The 20,000-nt window shown below is 47.5% G+C and overlaps 1 protein-coding gene across 1 annotated transcript in view; it reads right to left on the minus strand.

Moving 5' to 3' along the window:
• Positions 1-285: 285 nt before the first annotated feature.
• The window catches only part of magi3a (membrane associated guanylate kinase, WW and PDZ domain containing 3a), a 136,471-nt gene continuing 116,756 nt past the window's right edge, over positions 286-20,000 (minus strand). The window contains exons 11-22 of the mRNA XM_029426101.1: positions 9,945-9,980; positions 9,838-9,839; positions 8,814-8,985; positions 8,420-8,514; positions 7,997-8,189; positions 7,124-7,333; positions 6,585-6,770; positions 6,387-6,480; positions 5,437-5,512; positions 5,210-5,347; positions 4,926-5,064; positions 286-3,380 (exon numbers count right to left, since the gene is read on the minus strand). Coding sequence (XP_029281961.1) covers positions 2,404-3,380; positions 4,926-5,064; positions 5,210-5,347; positions 5,437-5,512; positions 6,387-6,480; positions 6,585-6,770; positions 7,124-7,333; positions 7,997-8,189; positions 8,420-8,514; positions 8,814-8,985; positions 9,838-9,839; positions 9,945-9,980 — 2,318 coding nt within the window. The 3' untranslated portion in view covers positions 286-2,403. The remainder of the gene's footprint in view (positions 3,381-4,925; positions 5,065-5,209; positions 5,348-5,436; positions 5,513-6,386; positions 6,481-6,584; positions 6,771-7,123; positions 7,334-7,996; positions 8,190-8,419; positions 8,515-8,813; positions 8,986-9,837; positions 9,840-9,944; positions 9,981-20,000) is intronic.

The raw sequence follows: 20,000 nt of genomic DNA on the forward strand, positions 1-20,000 counted from the left end.
AACGATATAGAACTAATATATATAATATAATAGGAGATATAGATATATATTGATATATATATATATATATATACTATATCTATATATATTAGGATATATATATATATATATATATATATATATATATCCTAATATATATATATATATATATCCTAATATATATATATCCTAATATAAATATATATATATATATATATATATATAGTCAATATATAAGTCAAAGATGTTTAAACCAATATAAACTGTAGATCTCTTCCCCACAAACAAATACAAACCACGTTTATTCAGTAAACCTTTATTGATCAGTGCATGAACAGAAGGCCATGACCACATTATTTCTTCTCACCCATTTTTTTAATATAATTTCCTCTCAGCTCCCTTAAAAAAATAATGAAACCATTTACAGAGGATTATTTTCTGCATGAAGGCAAATATTTATACATGTGCTGTACAATTTATAAACATTTACGACTTTCTATTTGTTTTAATATATATGTTGGAGCAATGCAAGGCCACAGTATCATCCATGGTAATGGCATGAACAGGAAATAATACAGTAGGCCATCATATCAACAATAAATTAGTAAGTGTTGCCACAGATGCACCTGGTGACGTCGGGCGGAGGAGGTGCAGCTCACGGACCACTAGATGTCTCTGCAACCCACAGAAGCTTTAACAACACTACACTTTGTCTTCAGAGCAGGGACAAGTCATCCCAATAAATTAAAAATATACATTTTCATCTGGGATTTAAATCCCCGTTTTATTAAATTTAACATTTTCACATTACGCACCGTGTGCAGCCGCCAAAGAGAAGAGAATGAACTGCGTTGTTAGGGAGTCTGACAGCCGAGGTGTTGTTAATGATGAACATTTAAGCAAACATGTACATACTATATAATTCTCACATTATGGGTCATGTACTAAATTTTAAAAAAAAGGTCAAAAATAGATTTGGAGGTTAGAATGAGATGTTTCTTTGTGCCTACGTTTGTGAAAAATACAAATATCTCTTAAAGTTTGAAGAAGTTGAAGGCAGAGGTCTCACTTCTTACAATCACGCTCTGTTCATTCACCTAAATTATGTGTCAATATGTGTGTCACCTTGTTAAATAATATGTCTGGGATTATAGTCGACGCTACAGCGATATCTAAAAATACACAGGCCTACCAGTCAGCTTGTACACACACACACACACACACACACACACACACACACACACACACACACACACACACACACACACACACACACACACACACAGAGCTGCTAACAGTAGACGACATTATGACTCGCGGACGTTAACAGACCGATCTTAGAAACAGAATGTATAGATTTCATATTGTTAGATGCTGATCTACACATTCTGTTTCTATCACTTTAAGTCCACGTCCAAAGTGAAATGACAGCGTGGATATGTGTACTAACTGTTTACATTTAATTTCAATAAATCACATTATGCTTTATTATTAACACACATGTAACAAACATTAGAAGTACAACCACAAGTATCTGGTCTGCTGATTGATGCATATAAAGCTCCGGGGGGTCGTAGGTCAACCCTCTGTAGTCGGGCTCTGACGCGACGCACTCTGTCGCCCTTTGCAGCCCAGAAACTCACCGGCGTCACTTCCTCGTCACATCCGTCGGTGAACCAGGAAGAAAAGCTGTGTGAAAACGTCCAAAACCTTCAAAAAAAACCTTCGTCGAGGGGAGCGCTTCATCTCGTCACCTCACAGCGAGTGCAATATGCAGCAGCTTCTTACTAACTGGAGTCTCCGATTGGCACAAAATAGACTTCCAAAGATCTTTGTACAGTACAAACACTCATGTATGTACGAGCACGTCGGGTCAGCAGCTCGTTGCAAACCGACCGAGGCAAACTGGGTGAAAGAAATAAAAACCAGACGCAATGAGAAGCTAAGTTGCTGGTTACACAGTGATCTGCTTTGTCCGAGATGGCACAACATATATATATATATCCTTCCGTTCTTAATGTCCATCTTCGTAAGACTCTCCTTGAGGGACTACTTTCCCCACAAAATGATCATTTGTATATCAATGAGCTCATGTCACCGCCCACATGGCTCCATGTGCTCACAAACACGTTCACCACAATCTAACTATTCAAACACTGAGACTGTTTATGCAGAAGTGTATTAAATGTTAATGCTATAATGACAAGTAGTGAGCATACAGCTGGATGAATGAGACTTCATTATTCTGCAGGAGTTTGTAAATGTGGATGTTTTCATAGTTTTTGCTGTTTCCATTTACTTCGACTGAGGAGGCAGGAAGAGAAGTTTTCCTCAAGAGTTCAAGGAAACACAAAGTGAGTAACTGATATACAGAAGATCCTATTGTTGGTGAATTATCCCTTTAATATATATTCAGGGAGGATCTCAGACATCGGCGTATGTTGAGTCCACCTTGGAGAGGACCTTGGAAGAACTGGGAACTTTCCAAGGACCCGGGGTGATGAGAGCCTTCTTATTGGTCCCGTTGCAGCTGGGGTCCTGGATGCTACTGTTTGAACCTCTGGGATCCTTCTTCACTTCTTCACTTGGCCCATGGTACTTGCTTTCCCGATATTCCTTGTCGCCCTTCTCTCTCCTGCTCCTCCGGTCGAGGGTGCCACTATCGGCGTCCGAGCCCACCCTCTCCCTGTGCGTCTGGGACTTTTGTGCCGCTGCCTCTTGCTCAGCCCTTCTACTCTTCTTGTGGCGTTCACTGGTCCCCAGGCTTTTGTCTCCCGTCTCTGCAGCCCCCTTCTCCTGCCAGTAGGCTGCATCCTCCTCCTTGTACCTCCAGTCCTTCCCGTCTCCAGAGGCAATGCCGGGCTGTTGGCCAGCTGGACGCCGGGGGCTCTGGGGCTCTTCCAGGTTCTTCAAAGGCACAGCAGGGTCAAGTTCCCTGTTGGAGCTCTTCCTGGGGCTCGAGGAGTGGTGTTCTCTCTGCCCGTGGACTCTTCTGTCTTTCCTCATATCCTCCAGGGATCCGCTGTGGCCTCGCTCCGTTTTCCTGGGGCTCTGAGAGCGCTCTTCAGGATCTGCCCAGCCATCAGTGGCTCTCTTGGGACTGGCACGTTTGGAGTCACTCCTGCTTGTTTTCCTGGCGCTGGGGCTGTTGGTACGCTTAGTGTTGTGGTGAGGGAGCTGCTGTCCTCTGGATCTGTTCGCCTGCGTCCCGTGCTCCTGCCCGGTGCCGGGGGACCCAGACGCCCCGGGGAAGTCGTCAGGAGCGGTTGTTTTGGGTGAAGATGGAGACAGTTCGGAGGTAGAGAGGGAGACAGAGGAGGGGGATGCTGGATATGACTGCCCGTCAGATGCAGAAAGTCTGGGAAAGCTTGAAGTTGGAATGGTCACTTTGTCCTTTGAACCTGAGAAACAAGCAACGGGAAGTAAGAACACGTTCCAGCTGAGCGACACCGAGTGATCTATAACGCTACGTTCACACTACGAGCGACACAGCAACCTGCTGCAAGTCAATTACAATGGAAGCCAGAGACATGAAGCTTCAAACTGACCCCGGATACGGATCAACTTCTTTCAACGCTCAACTGACGCCATGAAGCGCCAAATAGGGTTGGGCGACTGGCCGAATATATCGGCTATTTGCGACTGGCCGAATCCTTCGGTGGTTGTTTCTTTAATTATTATTTTTAGTATTTCCGCAACACGTTCTTCCATGATTGCTTAAAATTGCACGTTGGGAGTCGCCGGTTTTTGGGCTGAGTTAATGTTAACATATCGCTCAACCCTAGCGCCAACCAATCGTATGCTTTTGCTGTTTAACCACATAACAATGTCAACTAGCGCTTGATCATGTCAACGCCGCGCTTCGCTGCTTTCGTCGCTCGTAGTGTCAACATAGCATCAAGATCTGCACGAGCTCAAATATCCCTGACGTTGGATATTTCGCATGTAAGATAATTAAACACGTCATGCAACAGAAGGACAGGGTCCTCATATTGTGTCCACCTCGCTCTGTAATATCCCTCTAAATATTTGCCTTGTTTGAGATTTGTATCAGCCGACGACACCCCTCCCCCCCCCGAGCTGATAAGAATTGCACAGCTGTGATTGAGAGCAGATATATGCAGCAGAAAACCAGAGAGAGAAAGAAGAGTTATGGGCTTAGTGATGCTGAAATGAGCTTTTGGATTCCTAGGAGCGACAAGTCATAGAAATTCATTCTATTGTGATCTGATTGGACAGTTGATGCCAGTGAATGCACACCGATCCTTCTCACTTGTGACTCACTGATCAATATCTAGTTTAGGGTTTCCCTTCACGTCTCACGTCTTCATTCAGGATGAGGTGTGTGTTCAGTGGCATCTCAGGTTTTGCAATACCCTTAAAGAAATAACTTGCAGAGCTCTGAAGCCTCCCAGCGCTCCCCTGCAGGTCTGCTGTTCTTCTAGGACTCACTGCTTTGGTTCAGCCCTCCAGGAGAAGAAACTCTGCTAACTGATCGATCGTGGGGATGAAGGAAGGGACAGAGAGCGACACTTAAATCTGGGAGATGGATCACTTTGACAGGAGAGGCGAAAGGCAAAAGTACAAGGTTTACCGAGGTTATTAGGGACAGACCAAGAAAAGCAGTGAGGCCTTTAGTGATGCTCTGGTTTCATGTAGAAGCACAGGGTGGAAGAAGAGTTCAGACCTATAGGAGGAAAAGATAAATGGGTAGAAATAGAGAGCCGTGCCAGCGCAGAACACAGGATCAGACAAAGAGCACAAGATCGAAGAAGTGAGACGTGACAGGAGAGAAAGAGAGAAGCTGCAACACATGCATGAGAAGAAAGAAAACTGCGCACCCTGCTATCACGCTTATCCATCACAAGCTTTCAAATATGTAACTATGGTGTAGATCTATTGGCAACAATGTGTGTGCACGCACGCGGCTGCCGGCGGTCACTCACTGTGATCCGGCACTAAGCCCTGGCCCGGCCGCAGCAGCAGGTGAACTTTGCTGCCTCCCGCTTGGATCAGCTCGATGGCCCGAGTGTGTGTGATGCCCTGCGTGGCCTCGCCGTTGATCTCCACGATCTGATCTCCAACCTGTAGTGCGCATACCGTCATTACATAAATGCATGTTCCAGTATTTCATTGAGACATTGCAGTATAACAAATAACTTAAGCTTTGTGTGCAGTTGTCTTGATTCTGCACCCCTGCAGAAAAGTATTGTCCTTTTTAAAGACTCACATGTATCCTGCCGTCGTTCAGAGCCGGTCCGTCGTCAGCCAGGCGCAGGATGAACAGGCCCATGTTGTACTCCTTCCCGCCTCTCAGACTGAAGCCGAAGCCGCGCTGGCTGCGGTCCAGCTCCACCACGAAGCAGCCCTGCAGTTCAGACAACAACATGAGCTTTATACAAACTTCACAAAGTGTAAAACTGAGCAGCAGTTAATACCTGAGGCTGTGGAAGTTACCTGCTTAGAGCCCGACGCGAGGAGAGTTCCCGTCTCTCGTGGAGGGAAAGAGTTCCTCGACTCAGCGTCTCCGTTCCTGCACAGAAACCACAAACATATAATGTGGATCACAAATATTTAGATAGATAGAGATAAGGAACCTCGCACTCCACCAGATGCAGTATCTCAGGAGCGAATGTATGCATTTAGAAAACATCGTCAATTAAGAATCCTGATATGGAGACTCAAACTAAATATATTCAGATACATACAAGAGCTATAGAAACATAATGAAACGAGTACAAGGTGAAGGATTATCTGCTGAGAAGAGTGTGTGTGTGTGTGTGTGTGTGTGTGTGTGTGTGTGTGTGTGTGTGCGTTCTTCATTACAGCAGACAGCTTCTCTCTGCAGGTTTCATTAAACAACGCAGACCTGTGTAAATCCTTCAAATCCTTCAAACAGCCGCGTTGCTTGTACAGTTGAGCGGGAGACAGCGAGGGCTCTGCAGAGCTCATTACAACGCCTTTGTGGGAACTGTCTACAGGCGTGGAGAAGAGTTTACACACTTCCTGCGGTCTCAGCTCACATCTCGCCCGGGCTGACCCGAGGCATGTGCTGCAGATGAGACGGAGAGGAAGAGAAGGGGAACACATGCTGAGGGCGAGGAACGCTGCTGCAGCGATGGATTAAAGAGTCTGACGCAGGTAATCTCGTTTTAAAAAGCGAGATGAAAGAGGAGGAGGAACTCTCCGTTAAGCCGTCGCTCTTTTTCTTTGCTTCGCCATCCAAACAGTGACCACAGGGGATTGTGCCACAAGAGATGCTAATGAGCCGCAGCTCAAAGCAGAGCTGCTGTGAGGGGATCGCAGACGATTTATGGTTCAAGTGGCAGAACCTGCACAGTGTGTGTGTGTGTGTGTGTGTGTGTGTGTGTGTGTGTGTGTGTGTGTGTGTGTGTGTGTGTGTGTACCTGTCTGTGTAGCTGGGAGGCTGCTGGCCCACCGCTCTGTGCTGAGCTGAAGGGCTCTGCTTGGCTGAGTTTGTTCCAGATGGAGGAGCGCTGTCTGTGGAAACACAACACGCTCGTTTAGTGCGACGCACAGATCTCGTGGCGCCGCAGAGCACAACTCCACTTCTTCCTGGAGGACTTTTCTCTGAGCCGACTCACCGTCTTCAGGCACAACGGTGAGGGTGACAGAGTTGCCGGCGTCCTTGATGAGCTGCACGATGTCGTTGTGCGACAGCTCCATGATGGAGCGGCCGTTGACGGCAGAGATACGGTCGCCCACCTTCATCTGACCCACGCGGTCTGTCGGGCTGCCCTCGATAATACGGCCGATCTTGTGAGGAATCACTGGAACACCAGAGACACAGAGACGTCATGGAGACTAAAGTCAGGAAGTTACATCTTCTAGAAAGTAGCTGTGAACCAAGACTTCTTCAAACCTCTTGAATAACACTTTACATTTAAATGAAGTAAATAATATACAGTATAATTATAGATCATCTCCCCGTGTGTCAGCTGTCTCAGTGAGCAGGCGGAGCAGCAACAAACTGCTTATTGTTGGAGATGTGCGGAGCAGGCAGATGAAAATGTTATGCATGATGTCCTTACACGCACATGTCTCGCACACACTGCAGCTTTATATGCATTTAAAACAACTTTATTTAAAAGAAGCTTGTATATAAGATGGCTTGACCCCTGACCTCCAGGTGGGGGCTTGTTCTTTGACGTGAGGATGACGAAGCCAAAGCCCTCGTTGTCTCTGCGCTGCAGGGTGACGTCGAAGCACTCCAGCCGCGAGGACTGAGCGGGCTGCGTGGCGTCGGGAACCTCGACGCGAGGCGTCTGCGGCGAGCTGTTGACCAGGGCGGACGCTACATGCTGCGGCTGCGGACCCTCGTCTTCATCACCGTCTGACAAAACAAGAAGAAATGACGGGAGCCTGCTGTGGTTATTGCACTCGCCTCCAGATGAAAGCCCTTTACAATGAGTTATTCCTACGACTGATCTCCCTCCATCTCCCTCCCCCCCCCCCGTACGTCTGTTCTGCTGAGTCCCTGTTGTGTCAGGGACTCTCTTTCTAAAGCGTAACGCCGTACACATGACTGATGCTTCATTTCTGCACCGTGATCAGAACTGTTGTTGCGATACATCAAATCCAAGTCATTTGAAAAAGTGCTGAACTATTCATGGAGCGGGGGGGGGGTTTGTGGGGGTAAACAAGGCTGAATGCAGGAGGGGTTTGTGCTGCAGGAAATGCAAACTTAGCGTATTCTTTCTTCCCCTCCATCCTTTGAGATGTAAATCATCTCCACCAGCTGATCTAATCTTCTCACACAGAGACACTTTGCTGTGATTAAAGACTTTATTTTCTTGTCAGGGACACGTCTGCGTACGAGAACACTCTAACGTGGTTGAACTTCATTTATTCAGATTCATTCGCGACGAAGTCATCCAGAACAAATTGAAAAGGATTAGGGTTAGATCAAAGCGTTGGCTCAGAGGTCCTCCTGCAGCTTCCAAATAAAAGGAGTAAAAACAAGAAAGCTTCCGGAGCTCTCGGACAGCGGACCCACCTGAGTGCGTCAGCTTCCTGCGCACCGTGAGCATGACTTGGCCGTTACGAGCCGCGTTGGTCATCAGCTCCAGCACTTGTTTGTGGGATTTGCCTTTGACCGGCACGCCATCTATGCAAAGCAGCTCATCCCCGGCACGCAGGCGGCCGTCCTTCTCAGCCGCGCCGAGGGGCACGATGGCACCGATGTACACCTGTGGGTGTGAGAGAAACAGCTGATGTGAGGACCGACTGGCTTCATGGTTAATAATCCTCTCGGGTGCTTTGAGCATTTCTACTTTGCTACGTGCAAAGTAGAGATTTGCTTTTCTCTATTTCCCCGTTGTCCTTTAGCAGAGAGCGTAAACTCAGGCAGCTGACTGCAGCTGGAATATGGATTAGCTTCGTCACGCTCAGAGTATCTGAGGGTTCGGCTGCGACCTACCGGCTGGTCCGGCCCCTCGCCCCCGAGGACTCTGAAGCCAAATCCTGACTCCTGGTTCCTTTTGATGAACACATCCAGGTCCTTGGTGTTAGCAGCTGCAGAGAGAAGAGAACGTTTTGGTATAATTGTTTAATGTATTTGTGTGCAGGCGTCGTAAGCCTGTGACGTCATATCGCTTTACATTTAGAATAAAAACATGATTAAAGTCCTAAAGCCATCACCGCAGGATGCTAACGTACAGCTAACTCACACAACATATATATATGACGAGTCGACGGTTTCCTGGGACGTTGAATAAAAAGTAAAAGATCTTTGATCACGTAGGTAACATGAACGTGTAACACAGAGCTGAACAGGACTCGTGCACAGATACAAAATGCTCCTGTGAACTCACGCTTGCTGTCCAACAAGGCCTTGGACTTGAGGTAGAGCTCAGACGCGTCCGGTTTGGGTGAAGACGAGAGCAGCGTGTTGGCAGGGAACGTGTACGGGCCGGGGGCCGCCTCGGGCCCCCCGAGGGCCTCTGTGCTGTTGGTCATCTCCTGTCGCTGCAGCGGTGCGGGGGGCTGCGAGTAGGGGAGGGGTACCTGCTGCGGGGCGGGTTGGGGGGACTGTTGAGGAGTCGGCTGGGAGACGGCCTGGGACATGGGAGCCGTGCACTGCAACACAGAAGTGTGAAGACTCAGATCTGGAGATAAAGATAATTGTTCTCCGTCTGATGGAGAAAGAAAAATGGCCGACATGTCGACTACAAGCCAGGCGCTCTATCGGTGGTAAAACTCCACATCTATATTTAGAAACACATCTGGGGAATGTTCTTGGAATTTGTTAAAAATGGTGACAATTTACACTGAAAATGATGCATTTCTTTCTGTGTTTGTGATCTTATCTTTCATTTAACTATTCATTGTAAATATATCTATATATTTTGTAATTAATGTTTATACACTGTACAATGTGTAAAATCAATAAATATATATTTTTAATGTTTTATTCCTATATAATAAAACGTATTTAGGTAGTATGATGTATATACTGAATTATAAATATATTCTAATTGTAACATGTATTTAAGGAGGACTGACCTGCTGCATCTTCTTTATTGTAAATAATGCAGCCGCACATTATAGTTGTGTGTTCTACAAATAAAGACGCGTTCGCCTGTTGCTGCCTCTCTTTCAGCAGCGAGCTGTTGAACACGACGGATCATCTCAGAAACCCGCACAGAGGATGTTAAGTTGCTGTGTGCCAGCAGCCAGAATATTTACCCACATGCAGCTCCAGAAATAACAGCCTGGCTAATGTGGGCTCACTGAATAATGTAGCAAACAACAGCTCACACACACACACACACACACACACACACACACACACACACACACACACACACACACACACACACACACACACACACACACTGCTGCTCGAGGGTAACCAACTTAAAAACCTTTGCTTTGAATAATTCAGTGGGAGTTTTATCATCAGTTCATTCTTTGTTTCATTCTAATGTGACGAAGATTTCAACTTACGGGTTTTAGTGATTTCACGGGAGACGTCTGACCTGGAAGCAGAGAAGTGGATGTTAAATTCAATTCTGTAGGAAAGCAGCAACAAACATCATCTTCCCTCCACACACGCTCAGTGAGGGACTCCACCAGCAGGGGGCAGTGTACTCCAGGAGCTAAGTGGACATGCAGGATGGGAGACACAGAGGCAGTAGGCCATGGGCAGAACGTTTTCGGGGTTAAACCTGCAGCTGTCTGCTGCACCGATGACCCCCAGCCAGTGTAAGAGGGGAGAGTATCAGCAGTCAGCTGCACGGACACACGATCACATTCATTATATAGATTTCTGTCCACACTGCTGTTGTGTTTGTGCTGTTTACATTCTAAACGTGCACGACAGGAAGACGCTGCTGCTTGTGTTTTGTCAGGTTTTTCTTGTGGAGCTTGAATAGAAAAGGCTTTTGTTGAGCAACCCTGTGCTGCACAATGACAATAAATCATCCTTGAATCTTTATGAAAGCGTGTGGAAAGTTAGCAGGCGAGCACAGAAGTTAAAGATAAAACACATAAACGGTTAAAACGAACCTGGTGCTGGGTAATTAATCTAATTAAAAATGCAATTACAATTCTGGCTCCCAACAATTATAGAAACAAAATAATTGAGATAAAACGATTATTTCTCGTTCGTCTTGTGTTGTAAATCAAGCGCACCCCTTTCCTTTTGCAGAGTTACTTATATATAAATAAATATTTATTCTATTTCTTTTTTAGTGAGTTCGAGTAATCATGTTGAACAAATGACACACACACACACACACACACACACACACACACACACACACACACACACACACACACACACACACACACACACACACACACACACACACACACACACACACACACACACACACACACACACACACACACACACACACACACCCCTGGGGCTCAGAGCACAGCCCAGCTGAGTACATCTGATATGTGGGTGCAACACTGAATCTAGGCTACTGCACTGCAGCAAAGGCAAAAGGGAACAAGCCCTTCAAATGAGTGAAAGCCTGAAGTAAGGAGCAGGGCCATGATTACCCATCATGCTCGTCTCTCCTCTCCTGCCTCCCCTTCTTCCTCTGTGAGCAGCAAGTGAATCACTCGCCGCCCGCCTGGCACAGCAGTAGCATGTGACCGAGCACGACTTCCTGCCTGTTTGGGAAGCTGCACGGCGGATGATGCAGAGTGTGGATCAGAGCGTGAAATTGTTTTATTTAACATCACTGTGTTTCCAAGCAATACTTCCAGAAAACCACAGTTCACCTTGTTATGTAAAAATTAAATCATGTACGTGTTGCAATAGATCTCACCTTAACTAAGACGAGCTGTGAACGCTGGGAGGATTCAGGGGGGAGCTACAGGTGAATGTTTAAACTAACAGATATCAGCATGCAGCTTCCCCACTTCATGACTCACATCAACACAAGTTTATATCACAAGTGTTTAATATGTACATGAGGCGTTATGTAATGTAGCTGTGGAGAGTTTACATCTACACACACAGTTACACACACACACTCTGATGTTCTCATGTTCCTCTCGTCTGAAGAAGACGAGTTATAGAAGATAAAGAGCCTAAAACCTCTGAATAAACCAGAGCTTGTAAACATGTTTTTGTTTGTAGAGTCTCGGCTTAAGAAATGAATGTTTCCCCCAGGTGGGCTCCTCTCCTGTTGTTTCACTCATTGCTTTCTATATTGAAAGGTAAAGTACGAGAGAGACACACACAAAGCTGTGTGAGGATTAACATGGTTTGGGACGTGCAGGGGGAGTAAAGCTTCCTGTCTGAACAGTAACCTGAGCAGATTAACATAGACAGTGATTTAACGTAGAGATGTCCCGCCGTCAGCACGGTAACCCCACCAGCTGCCACACACACTTCTCAGGACGAGTTCAGAGTTGCAGCTTTAGCCACACTTTCGTCTCGGGGCAACTCACCTCCTCGCAGCACCAGCACGTTGACCTCGCTGCCCACAGGCAGGTCTTTGAGGATGTCCACCACCTGGGAGTGGCTCAGCGTCTGCACGTTCTGCCTGTTGATCTCCTTGATGACGTCGCCCTTCAGCAGGCCGCGGCACCACTGGGCATCCAGGATCATCTTCACCTTCTGGCCCAGGGGACAGTCTGCGATGGCGAAGCCGAACCCACCGGGGCCTTTTACCAAGGGCACGCTCACCAGCTCCGGCTGGAGCAGAGTGGGGTCGGGCCCGTCTTGGTTGGCGACGTGAGGAAGGTGGTGGTGCTGGTGAGGATGGTGGTGGTGGTGGCGTCCTCCGTTGGTCATGGGCGGCACGGTGGCAGTCTGCCTGGGGAGGGTCCCTCCGTCTGGGAGCATGTAGATGGGTTCCTGTGGCGTGGAAGTTGAGGGGGAAGGGGAAGTGTCCTTGGAGGTGGAGAGGCCTCCTGACGCCTCTTCGCTGCTGCTGGATTCCTCAGGGAGGGGGTAGCCCCGGCACAGCACCATGTCCACATACTGGTTGATCGGGACGGACTGGAACATCTGCACCACGTCAGCGTGAGTCTTCCCCAGAACACACTTCCCGTTAATGTCCACGATCACGTCCCCTGAAAGAACAAAAGGCACATCTCCACATTCAAAGGCACAATGAGGTTTGTAAAGACAACATGTTAGGGGGGGGAAATAATCTTTATTCTCATCTCATCTGAATCTGGTTCCAATATAAAGTGTCTGGTAAAAATGTGGCTTAAAACTGGATAAAAAGTTACTTTATGAAGCTTCTGGCAGACAAACTGGAAATGTACCAGATTAGAGAGCGAGAGTATAAAATCATGCTGCTCTCTTCTCCTCCTTTCTGTTCCCTGGAGGGGGGAGACTCTCCTCACCCCTGGCCCGGCTGAGATACTGTAACGCTGGACGGCCGGCTGGATTGCTGACTGGCCATCTGGCTGAAAGCCCAGCGTAGGATTCAGCCTCCTACACAATCAATACCTTTTCCGCACAAACACATCTCAGGTTTCACTCTGAAATTAGCTCCATACCTGCTCCATTTAGGGCCTGTTCAGAACACACTACACACATCTCTAATGACTGACCAATAACTAACCATGCACAGAATAACACCGTGTAAAAGACGAGTCTCAAACAAACAAACGCTGCAGGCCAGAAGTCAGAAAGTCTTGAATCCAGAAACGTCACATGAAGTTTCACTTCAGCACTTGCAATGAAATTAATTACATTATTTTTTTGGTTTAATGAATTACCTTCCTTCTCTGGGGAAATTAAACAATGAAAAGTAATTACTCTCTGTTCTACTTTCATGCTGATTCTCAGCAGCAGCGCTGGTGCGGCTGTAAGAGCTTCAATGCAATCAATATGAGCGTAATGTGAATCCTGGAGCATCAACTACAGTACCGTGCTACAGTCACGTGCTACAGTCACCGTGCTACAGTCACCGCGCTACAGTCACCGCGCTACAGTCACAGTGCTACATTCACCGCGCTGGTCACCGTGCTACAGTCACATGCTACAGTCACCGTGCTACAGTCACCGTGCTACAGTCACCGTGCTACAGTCACCGCGCTACAGTCACAGTGCTACATTCACCGTGCTACAGTCACAGTGCTACAGTCACCGTGCTACATTCACCGTGCTACAGTCACCGTGCTACAGTCACGTGCTACAGTCACAGTGCTACAGTCACATGCTACAGTCACCGTCCTACAGTCACGTGCTACAGTCACGTGCTACAGTCCCTGTGCTACAGTCCCCGCGCTACAGTCACCGCGCTACAGTCACCGTGCTACAGTCACCGTGCTACAGTCAAGGTGCTACAGTCACTGTGCTACAGTCCCCGTGCTACAGTCACTGTGCTACAGTCCCCGTGCTACAGTCACGTGCTACAGTCACGTGCTACAGTCACCACGCTACAGTCACAGTGCTACATTCACCGCGCTAGTCACCGTGCTACAGTCACGTGCTACAGTCACCGTGCTACAGTCACCGTGCTACAGTCACCGCGCTACAGTCACAGTGCTACATTCACCGTGCTACAGTCACAGTGCTACAGTCACCGTGCTACATTCACCGTGCTACAGTCACCGTGCTACAGTCACGTGCTACAGTCACAGTGCTACAGTCACATGCTACAGTCACCGTCCTACAGTCACGTGCTACAGTCACGTGCTACAGTCCCTGTGCTACAGTCCCCGCGCTACAGTCACCGTGCTACAGTCACCGTGCTACAGTCACCGTGCTACAGTCCCCGTGCTACAGTCAAGGTGCTACAGTCACTGTGCTACAGTCCCCGTGCTACAGTCACTGTGCTACAGTCCCCGTGCTACAGTCACGTGCTACAGTCACGTGCTACAGTCACCACGCTATAGTCACAGTGCTACATTCACCGCGCTAGTCACCGTGCTACAGTCACGTGCTACAGTCACGTGCTACAGTCACCGTGCTACAGTCACCGTGCTACAGTCACAGTGCTACAGTCACCGTGCTACATTCACCGTGCTACAGTCACGTGCTACAGTCACATGCTACAGTCACCGTCCTACAGTCACGTGCTACAGTCCCTGTGCTACAGTCACCGTGCTACAGTCCCCGCGCTACAGTCACCGTGCTACAGTCAAGGTGCTACAGTCACTGTGCTACAGTCCCCGTGCTACAGTCATAGTGCTACAGTCCCCGTGCTACAGTCACTGTGCTACAGTCCCCGTGCTACAGTCATAGTGCTACAGTCATAGTGCTACAGTCCCCGTGCTACAGTCATTGTGCATGTACTCACAGTAGTTATATTTACAATAAAAGGGAATTCACAGAGCCACCGACACGCTACTACAACAGCTGCGCTAGTTATGCTACATGTATCATCCACTGCATTAGCACAATATACAATATATGACTGCACATAAAATCAGAGTGTTTCCTATTTTTAGGTCACGTGCTACAGTCACGTGCTACAGTCACAGTGCTACAGTCACCGTGCTACAGTCACAGTGCTACAGTCACCGTGCTACATTCACCGTGCTACAGTCACGTGCTACAGTCACATGCTACAGTCACCGTCCTACAGTCACGTGCTACAGTCACGTGCTACAGTCCCTGTGCTACAGTCACCGTGCTACAGTCCCCGCGCTACAGTCACCGTGCTACAGTCAAGGTGCTACAGTCACTGTGCTACAGTCCCCGTGCTACAGTCATAGTGCTACAGTCCCCGTGCTACAGTCACTGTGCTACAGTCCCCGTGCTACAGTCATAGTGCTACAGTCATAGTGCTACAGTCCCCGTGCTACAGTCATTGTGCATGTACTCACAGTAGTTATATTTACAATAAAAGGGAATTCACAGAGCCACCGACACGCTACTACAACAGCTGCGCTAGTTATGCTACATGTATCATCCACTGCATTAGCACAATATACAATATATGACTGCACATAAAATCAGAGTGTTTCCTATTTTTAGGTCACGTGCTACAGTCACGTGCTACAGTCACAGTGCTACAGTCACCGTGCTACAGTCACAGTGCTACAGTCACCTCGCTACAGTCACCGCGCTACATTCACCGTGCTACAGTCACCGTGCTACAGTCACCGTGCTACAGTCACCGTGCTACAGTCACGTGCTAGTCACCGTGCTACAGTCACCGTGCTACAGTCACCGTGCTACAGTCACCGTGCTAGTCACCGTGCTACAGTCACCGTGCTAGTCACCGTGCTACAGTCACCGTGCTAGTCACTGTGCTACAGTCACGTGCTACAGTCACCGTGCCACAGTCCCCGTGCTAGTCACCGTCCTACAGTCACCGCGCTACAGTCACCGCGCTACAGTCACCGTCCTACAATCACGTGCTACAGTCCCTGTGCTAGTCACTGTGCTACAGTCACTGTCCTACAGTCACCGCGCTACAGTCATCGCCCTACAGTCATCGCCCTAGTCACGTGCTACAGACCCTGTGCTACAGTCACAGTGCTACAGTCACCATGCTACAGTTCCCGCGCCAGTCACCACGCCACAGTCCCTGCGCTACAGTCCCCGTGCTACAGTCACTGTGCTACAGTCACCGTGCTACAGTCCCCGTGCTACAGTCACAATGCTACAGTCACCGTGCTACAGTCACCGTGCTAGTCACTGTGCTACAGTCACGTGCTACAGTCACCGTGCCACAGTCCCCGTGCTAGTCACCGTCCTACAGTCACCGCGCTACAGTCACCGCGCTACAGTCACCGTCCTACAATCACGTGCTACAGTCCCTGTGCTAGTCACTGTGCTACAGTCACTGTCCTACAGTCACCGCGCTACAGTCATCGCCCTACAGTCATCGCCCTAGTCACGTGCTACAGACCCTGTGCTACAGTCACAGTGCTACAGTCACCATGCTACAGTTCCCGCGCCAGTCACCACGCCACAGTCCCTGCGCTACAGTCCCCGTGCTACAGTCACTGTGCTACAGTCACCGTGCTACAGTCCCCGTGCTACAGTCACAATGCTACAGTCACAGTGCTACAGTCCCCGTGCTACAATCACCGTGCATGTACTCACAGTAGTTATATTTACAATAAAAGGGAATTCACAGCAGCGCTAGTTATGCTACATGTAGCATCCACTGCATTAGCACAATATACAATATATGACTGCACATAAAATCAGAGCGTTTCCTATTTTTAGAGCTTCTCCACTGAACACTATAAACTCTAAACGTTTGCTTTTTCTTGATCGAGCAAAGTGACATGTACGGTAAAGAGCCCGTTTGCTGTTTTTCCTCTCAACGTGTTTGCCACTCTGATGTCCAAAACGGCAATAAAGTTATTATATATTATCAGTATTTTCCACTTTCACCGAGTTAAATCTTTTAACCAACTTCAGTCCTGATCTTAACTAACAAATATTCATTTATTTTCAGAATGTTAACCCTTTAAATGCCAGTTTGTTAAAATAATGCTGCTTTTTTTAATGAAAAAACAACTAAATTGGATGGAAAATGTCGATGATTATCACCAACGTTGATGCATTTTTATTGCATTTTTATTTTCTGTGCAGGAAATCAGCTTGTTTTTGTCCCAAAAATGTCTCAATCTGGTAGAAAACTGTAAAAGGTTAAATTTTAAAGCCTCCAGATGTGAAGCTGAGATCATAGAAAACAGATTTTATGCTGTAATGACTGAGGGATCAAACATTGTCGTTTTAATGTGTTTCAATCGGAACATTTTTGTCTTTTTTCTTGACTTTTTCAACATTTTAAAAGTGTTGCTAAAAGTTATACCAGATACATTATTAACACAATCAAAATTATTGAAACATTTAGAATTAAAAAGCCAGAAATGTCCCCAGAGGCATACGGGTCAACTCTTCTTTCTAGATACTCCAGATACTGTGAGTGCACTTCTATAAGCAGGGGGGGAGGAGGAGGGGAAATACCTGAGGCGATCTTGTTGTCATGCGCGGCAGGCCCGTCCAGAAGGACGTTTTTGACCTGAAGGAACTCATCGGGTCGGTCTCCTCCGATGATGGTGAACCCAAAGCCCTGGGTGCTTTTCCTCAGAGCCGTCTGCAGGATGGAGCCCTGCAGCTGAGACGGGTCTCGTGTGAAGAGCCGCGCTGCCCTGCCAGGCTCCTCTGCTGCAGGGGGGGTGGGGGAGAGATTGAAGGAGGTAATGGACAGGGAAATGGAGGAAAATATCCCTAATAGCCTAATTATCACTAAATAGCTTCTGTTGCTTCCACTTGAACATAGTCTCACAATAAAGAGTGAGACTTAACATTCAGCTTCTATAATAACTGGAGTCACAGTAGCATATTTCTATAGAGGAGCGCAGCATGTATTTGAAGTTGGCGTGCTGTGCCTGTCTGTGTGGTGTGTGAGCGTGCACGAGTGTGTGTGTGAGCGTGCACGTGTGTGTGTGTGTGTGTGTGTGTGAGATATGAAACTGAAACGCTTGCTCACAAATTACCATCTGTCTCCGTCACAACAACATTGGCACAGTGACGACGTGTCTGACAGCACGTCACTCACTGCTAGTAATTACACCGACACTCCAAGAGCATCGCAATTTAAGTGCAAACTCAAACAACTCTCTCTCACACACACACACACACACACACACACACACACACACACACACACACGTTGTGAGTCTACTGCTCTGTTTGCAAAGCCATTAACATCCAGTTATTGCAAAATGTCTGTATTTCTGCCCCCGTCTCACTGCCTTTCACAGCGGTGATAAATCCGCCCTGAGATGCGGCTGACATTTTCAAGGTAAACTTTTCATTGCAAATTGTTCTTTGTTGCGCCTGCAGGATGTAAATGGGGCAACTTTTGAGAAGACGGGAAAGGAATTATATGTGTGTGTGTGTGTGTGTGTGTGTGTGTGTGTGTGTGTGTGTGTGTGTGTGTGTGTGAGAAAGAGTGCCAGATAAGAGCGATGAGACAGGAAGAGACGGCGAGAAATAGAGTTTGCCTCGACAGAAAGACGAACTAAATCCTCGCTCGCCCCTCCCTGCGGTGTGAGCCGGGAGATTGTGAGTTATGTGCCGTGTCCCTGCACGCTGGGCTTCTTCTCTGGCAGTTCCCACACTGATAGATGTGGGGACATCAATCTCATTAGGGAGGGGTGCAGATAGAAGCCCCCCCCGCCCTCCCTCAATGTGTCATGGGAATGCGATTTGCATAATTGCATTGCAATGGGCAGATGAACGTGACCGCTCAGAGGAAACAAGATGATGATTGACGTGACATTCCCGTAATCGGAGCGGCGTCAGAGAGATGTCTTCACGATTGCATATGTAAATTAATGTTGTGCACGTAGATGACATGAAATTCATCCGCATGTGTGTCGTATATGGACGTTTGACAGGAGAGTCGCAGCATTAACGATAACAGTGATATTCAGAGACGACATTATGATATCACGTTGATACACACACGATAAATAATCCAGCGCCTCTTGGATCCCAACTGTTTTCCTTCAGGGAGCCCTGTTCTATCATTGAATGAACTGATTAAGTGCCATATCATGAATATTTCATGTTCAATGCATAACAATAACAGTGCAGAACAAATGATGAATTGTACAATAACTGCAGAGCTGGATGAAGTTTGAGAACATTTCCTCTGAATATTGTGTCTTATTTTAATGAACCTTTAATACAATCTGTCTGTATTATGTATTTTAACGATTACCGACGCCAGGACATTTCTCCTTTGTAAGTTTATATCTTAAATAAAAACCCAAACTTCCTTTAGTTTTGCACACAGAAAATAATGAAATCCTGAAATCTAAAGCAACTGTAGGATTTAAAAAAAAGGTTTGATGTCCTTGCGACCCCCTGTGAGTATTTGGTGATCCCTAGTGGGGGTCGGGACCCCCAGGTTGGGAACCAGTTCCTCCTAAATAACTTTATATGTGAAGAGTGTTATTTTGTTTGCCTAAAAAAAAGACTCAGCACTGTTTCTTACATGATCACCATGAAAGCACCGCGGACAGAGGAGTACAGAGGCAGCGGGGAGCGGGGAGCGACACCAAAGCCATGTTTACATGGTCTTTATTAAGCTGTGGCCACAAAGGGACAGTGTGTGTTCCCGGGGGGGGGGAAGTGATTATATGAAATGTCAGACAGGATAGTAATTATGGTCGAGCACAGTGCTGCGCTTTGCTCCTGCACTCTGCAGCTTTGTCTCGGAGGTCAGGCGAGCCAGCCTTGTCAAAACAGTGTTTAGATGCCACCTCACGTATACACACACACACACACACACACACACACACACACACCACCACCACCAACCATTAATTCTCATTAACAAGGGTGGGGAGGTGCAGAACGTGCACAGGGGAGGCAGCTGAAGCTGGAGGCGGTGGCACACTGAGGAAATATCATCCACAGGCTGCAGAGAGCCAGACAGCTCTGTTCGAGGGGCGTCTCAAGCTCAGAGGCTCATGTGAATACTAATGTGTGTGTGTGTGTGTGTGTGTGTGTGTGCACAGAGGACCATCATAATACTTTCTCATGCCACAACAACTTCTCAGAGCTTCACATGAGAAGGTTGTGACGCTGCAGGTGG

Source organism: Cottoperca gobio, unplaced genomic scaffold (genome assembly GCF_900634415.1).
Source record: "Cottoperca gobio unplaced genomic scaffold, fCotGob3.1 fCotGob3_104arrow_ctg1, whole genome shotgun sequence".
NCBI lineage: Eukaryota > Metazoa > Chordata > Actinopteri > Perciformes > Bovichtidae > Cottoperca > Cottoperca gobio.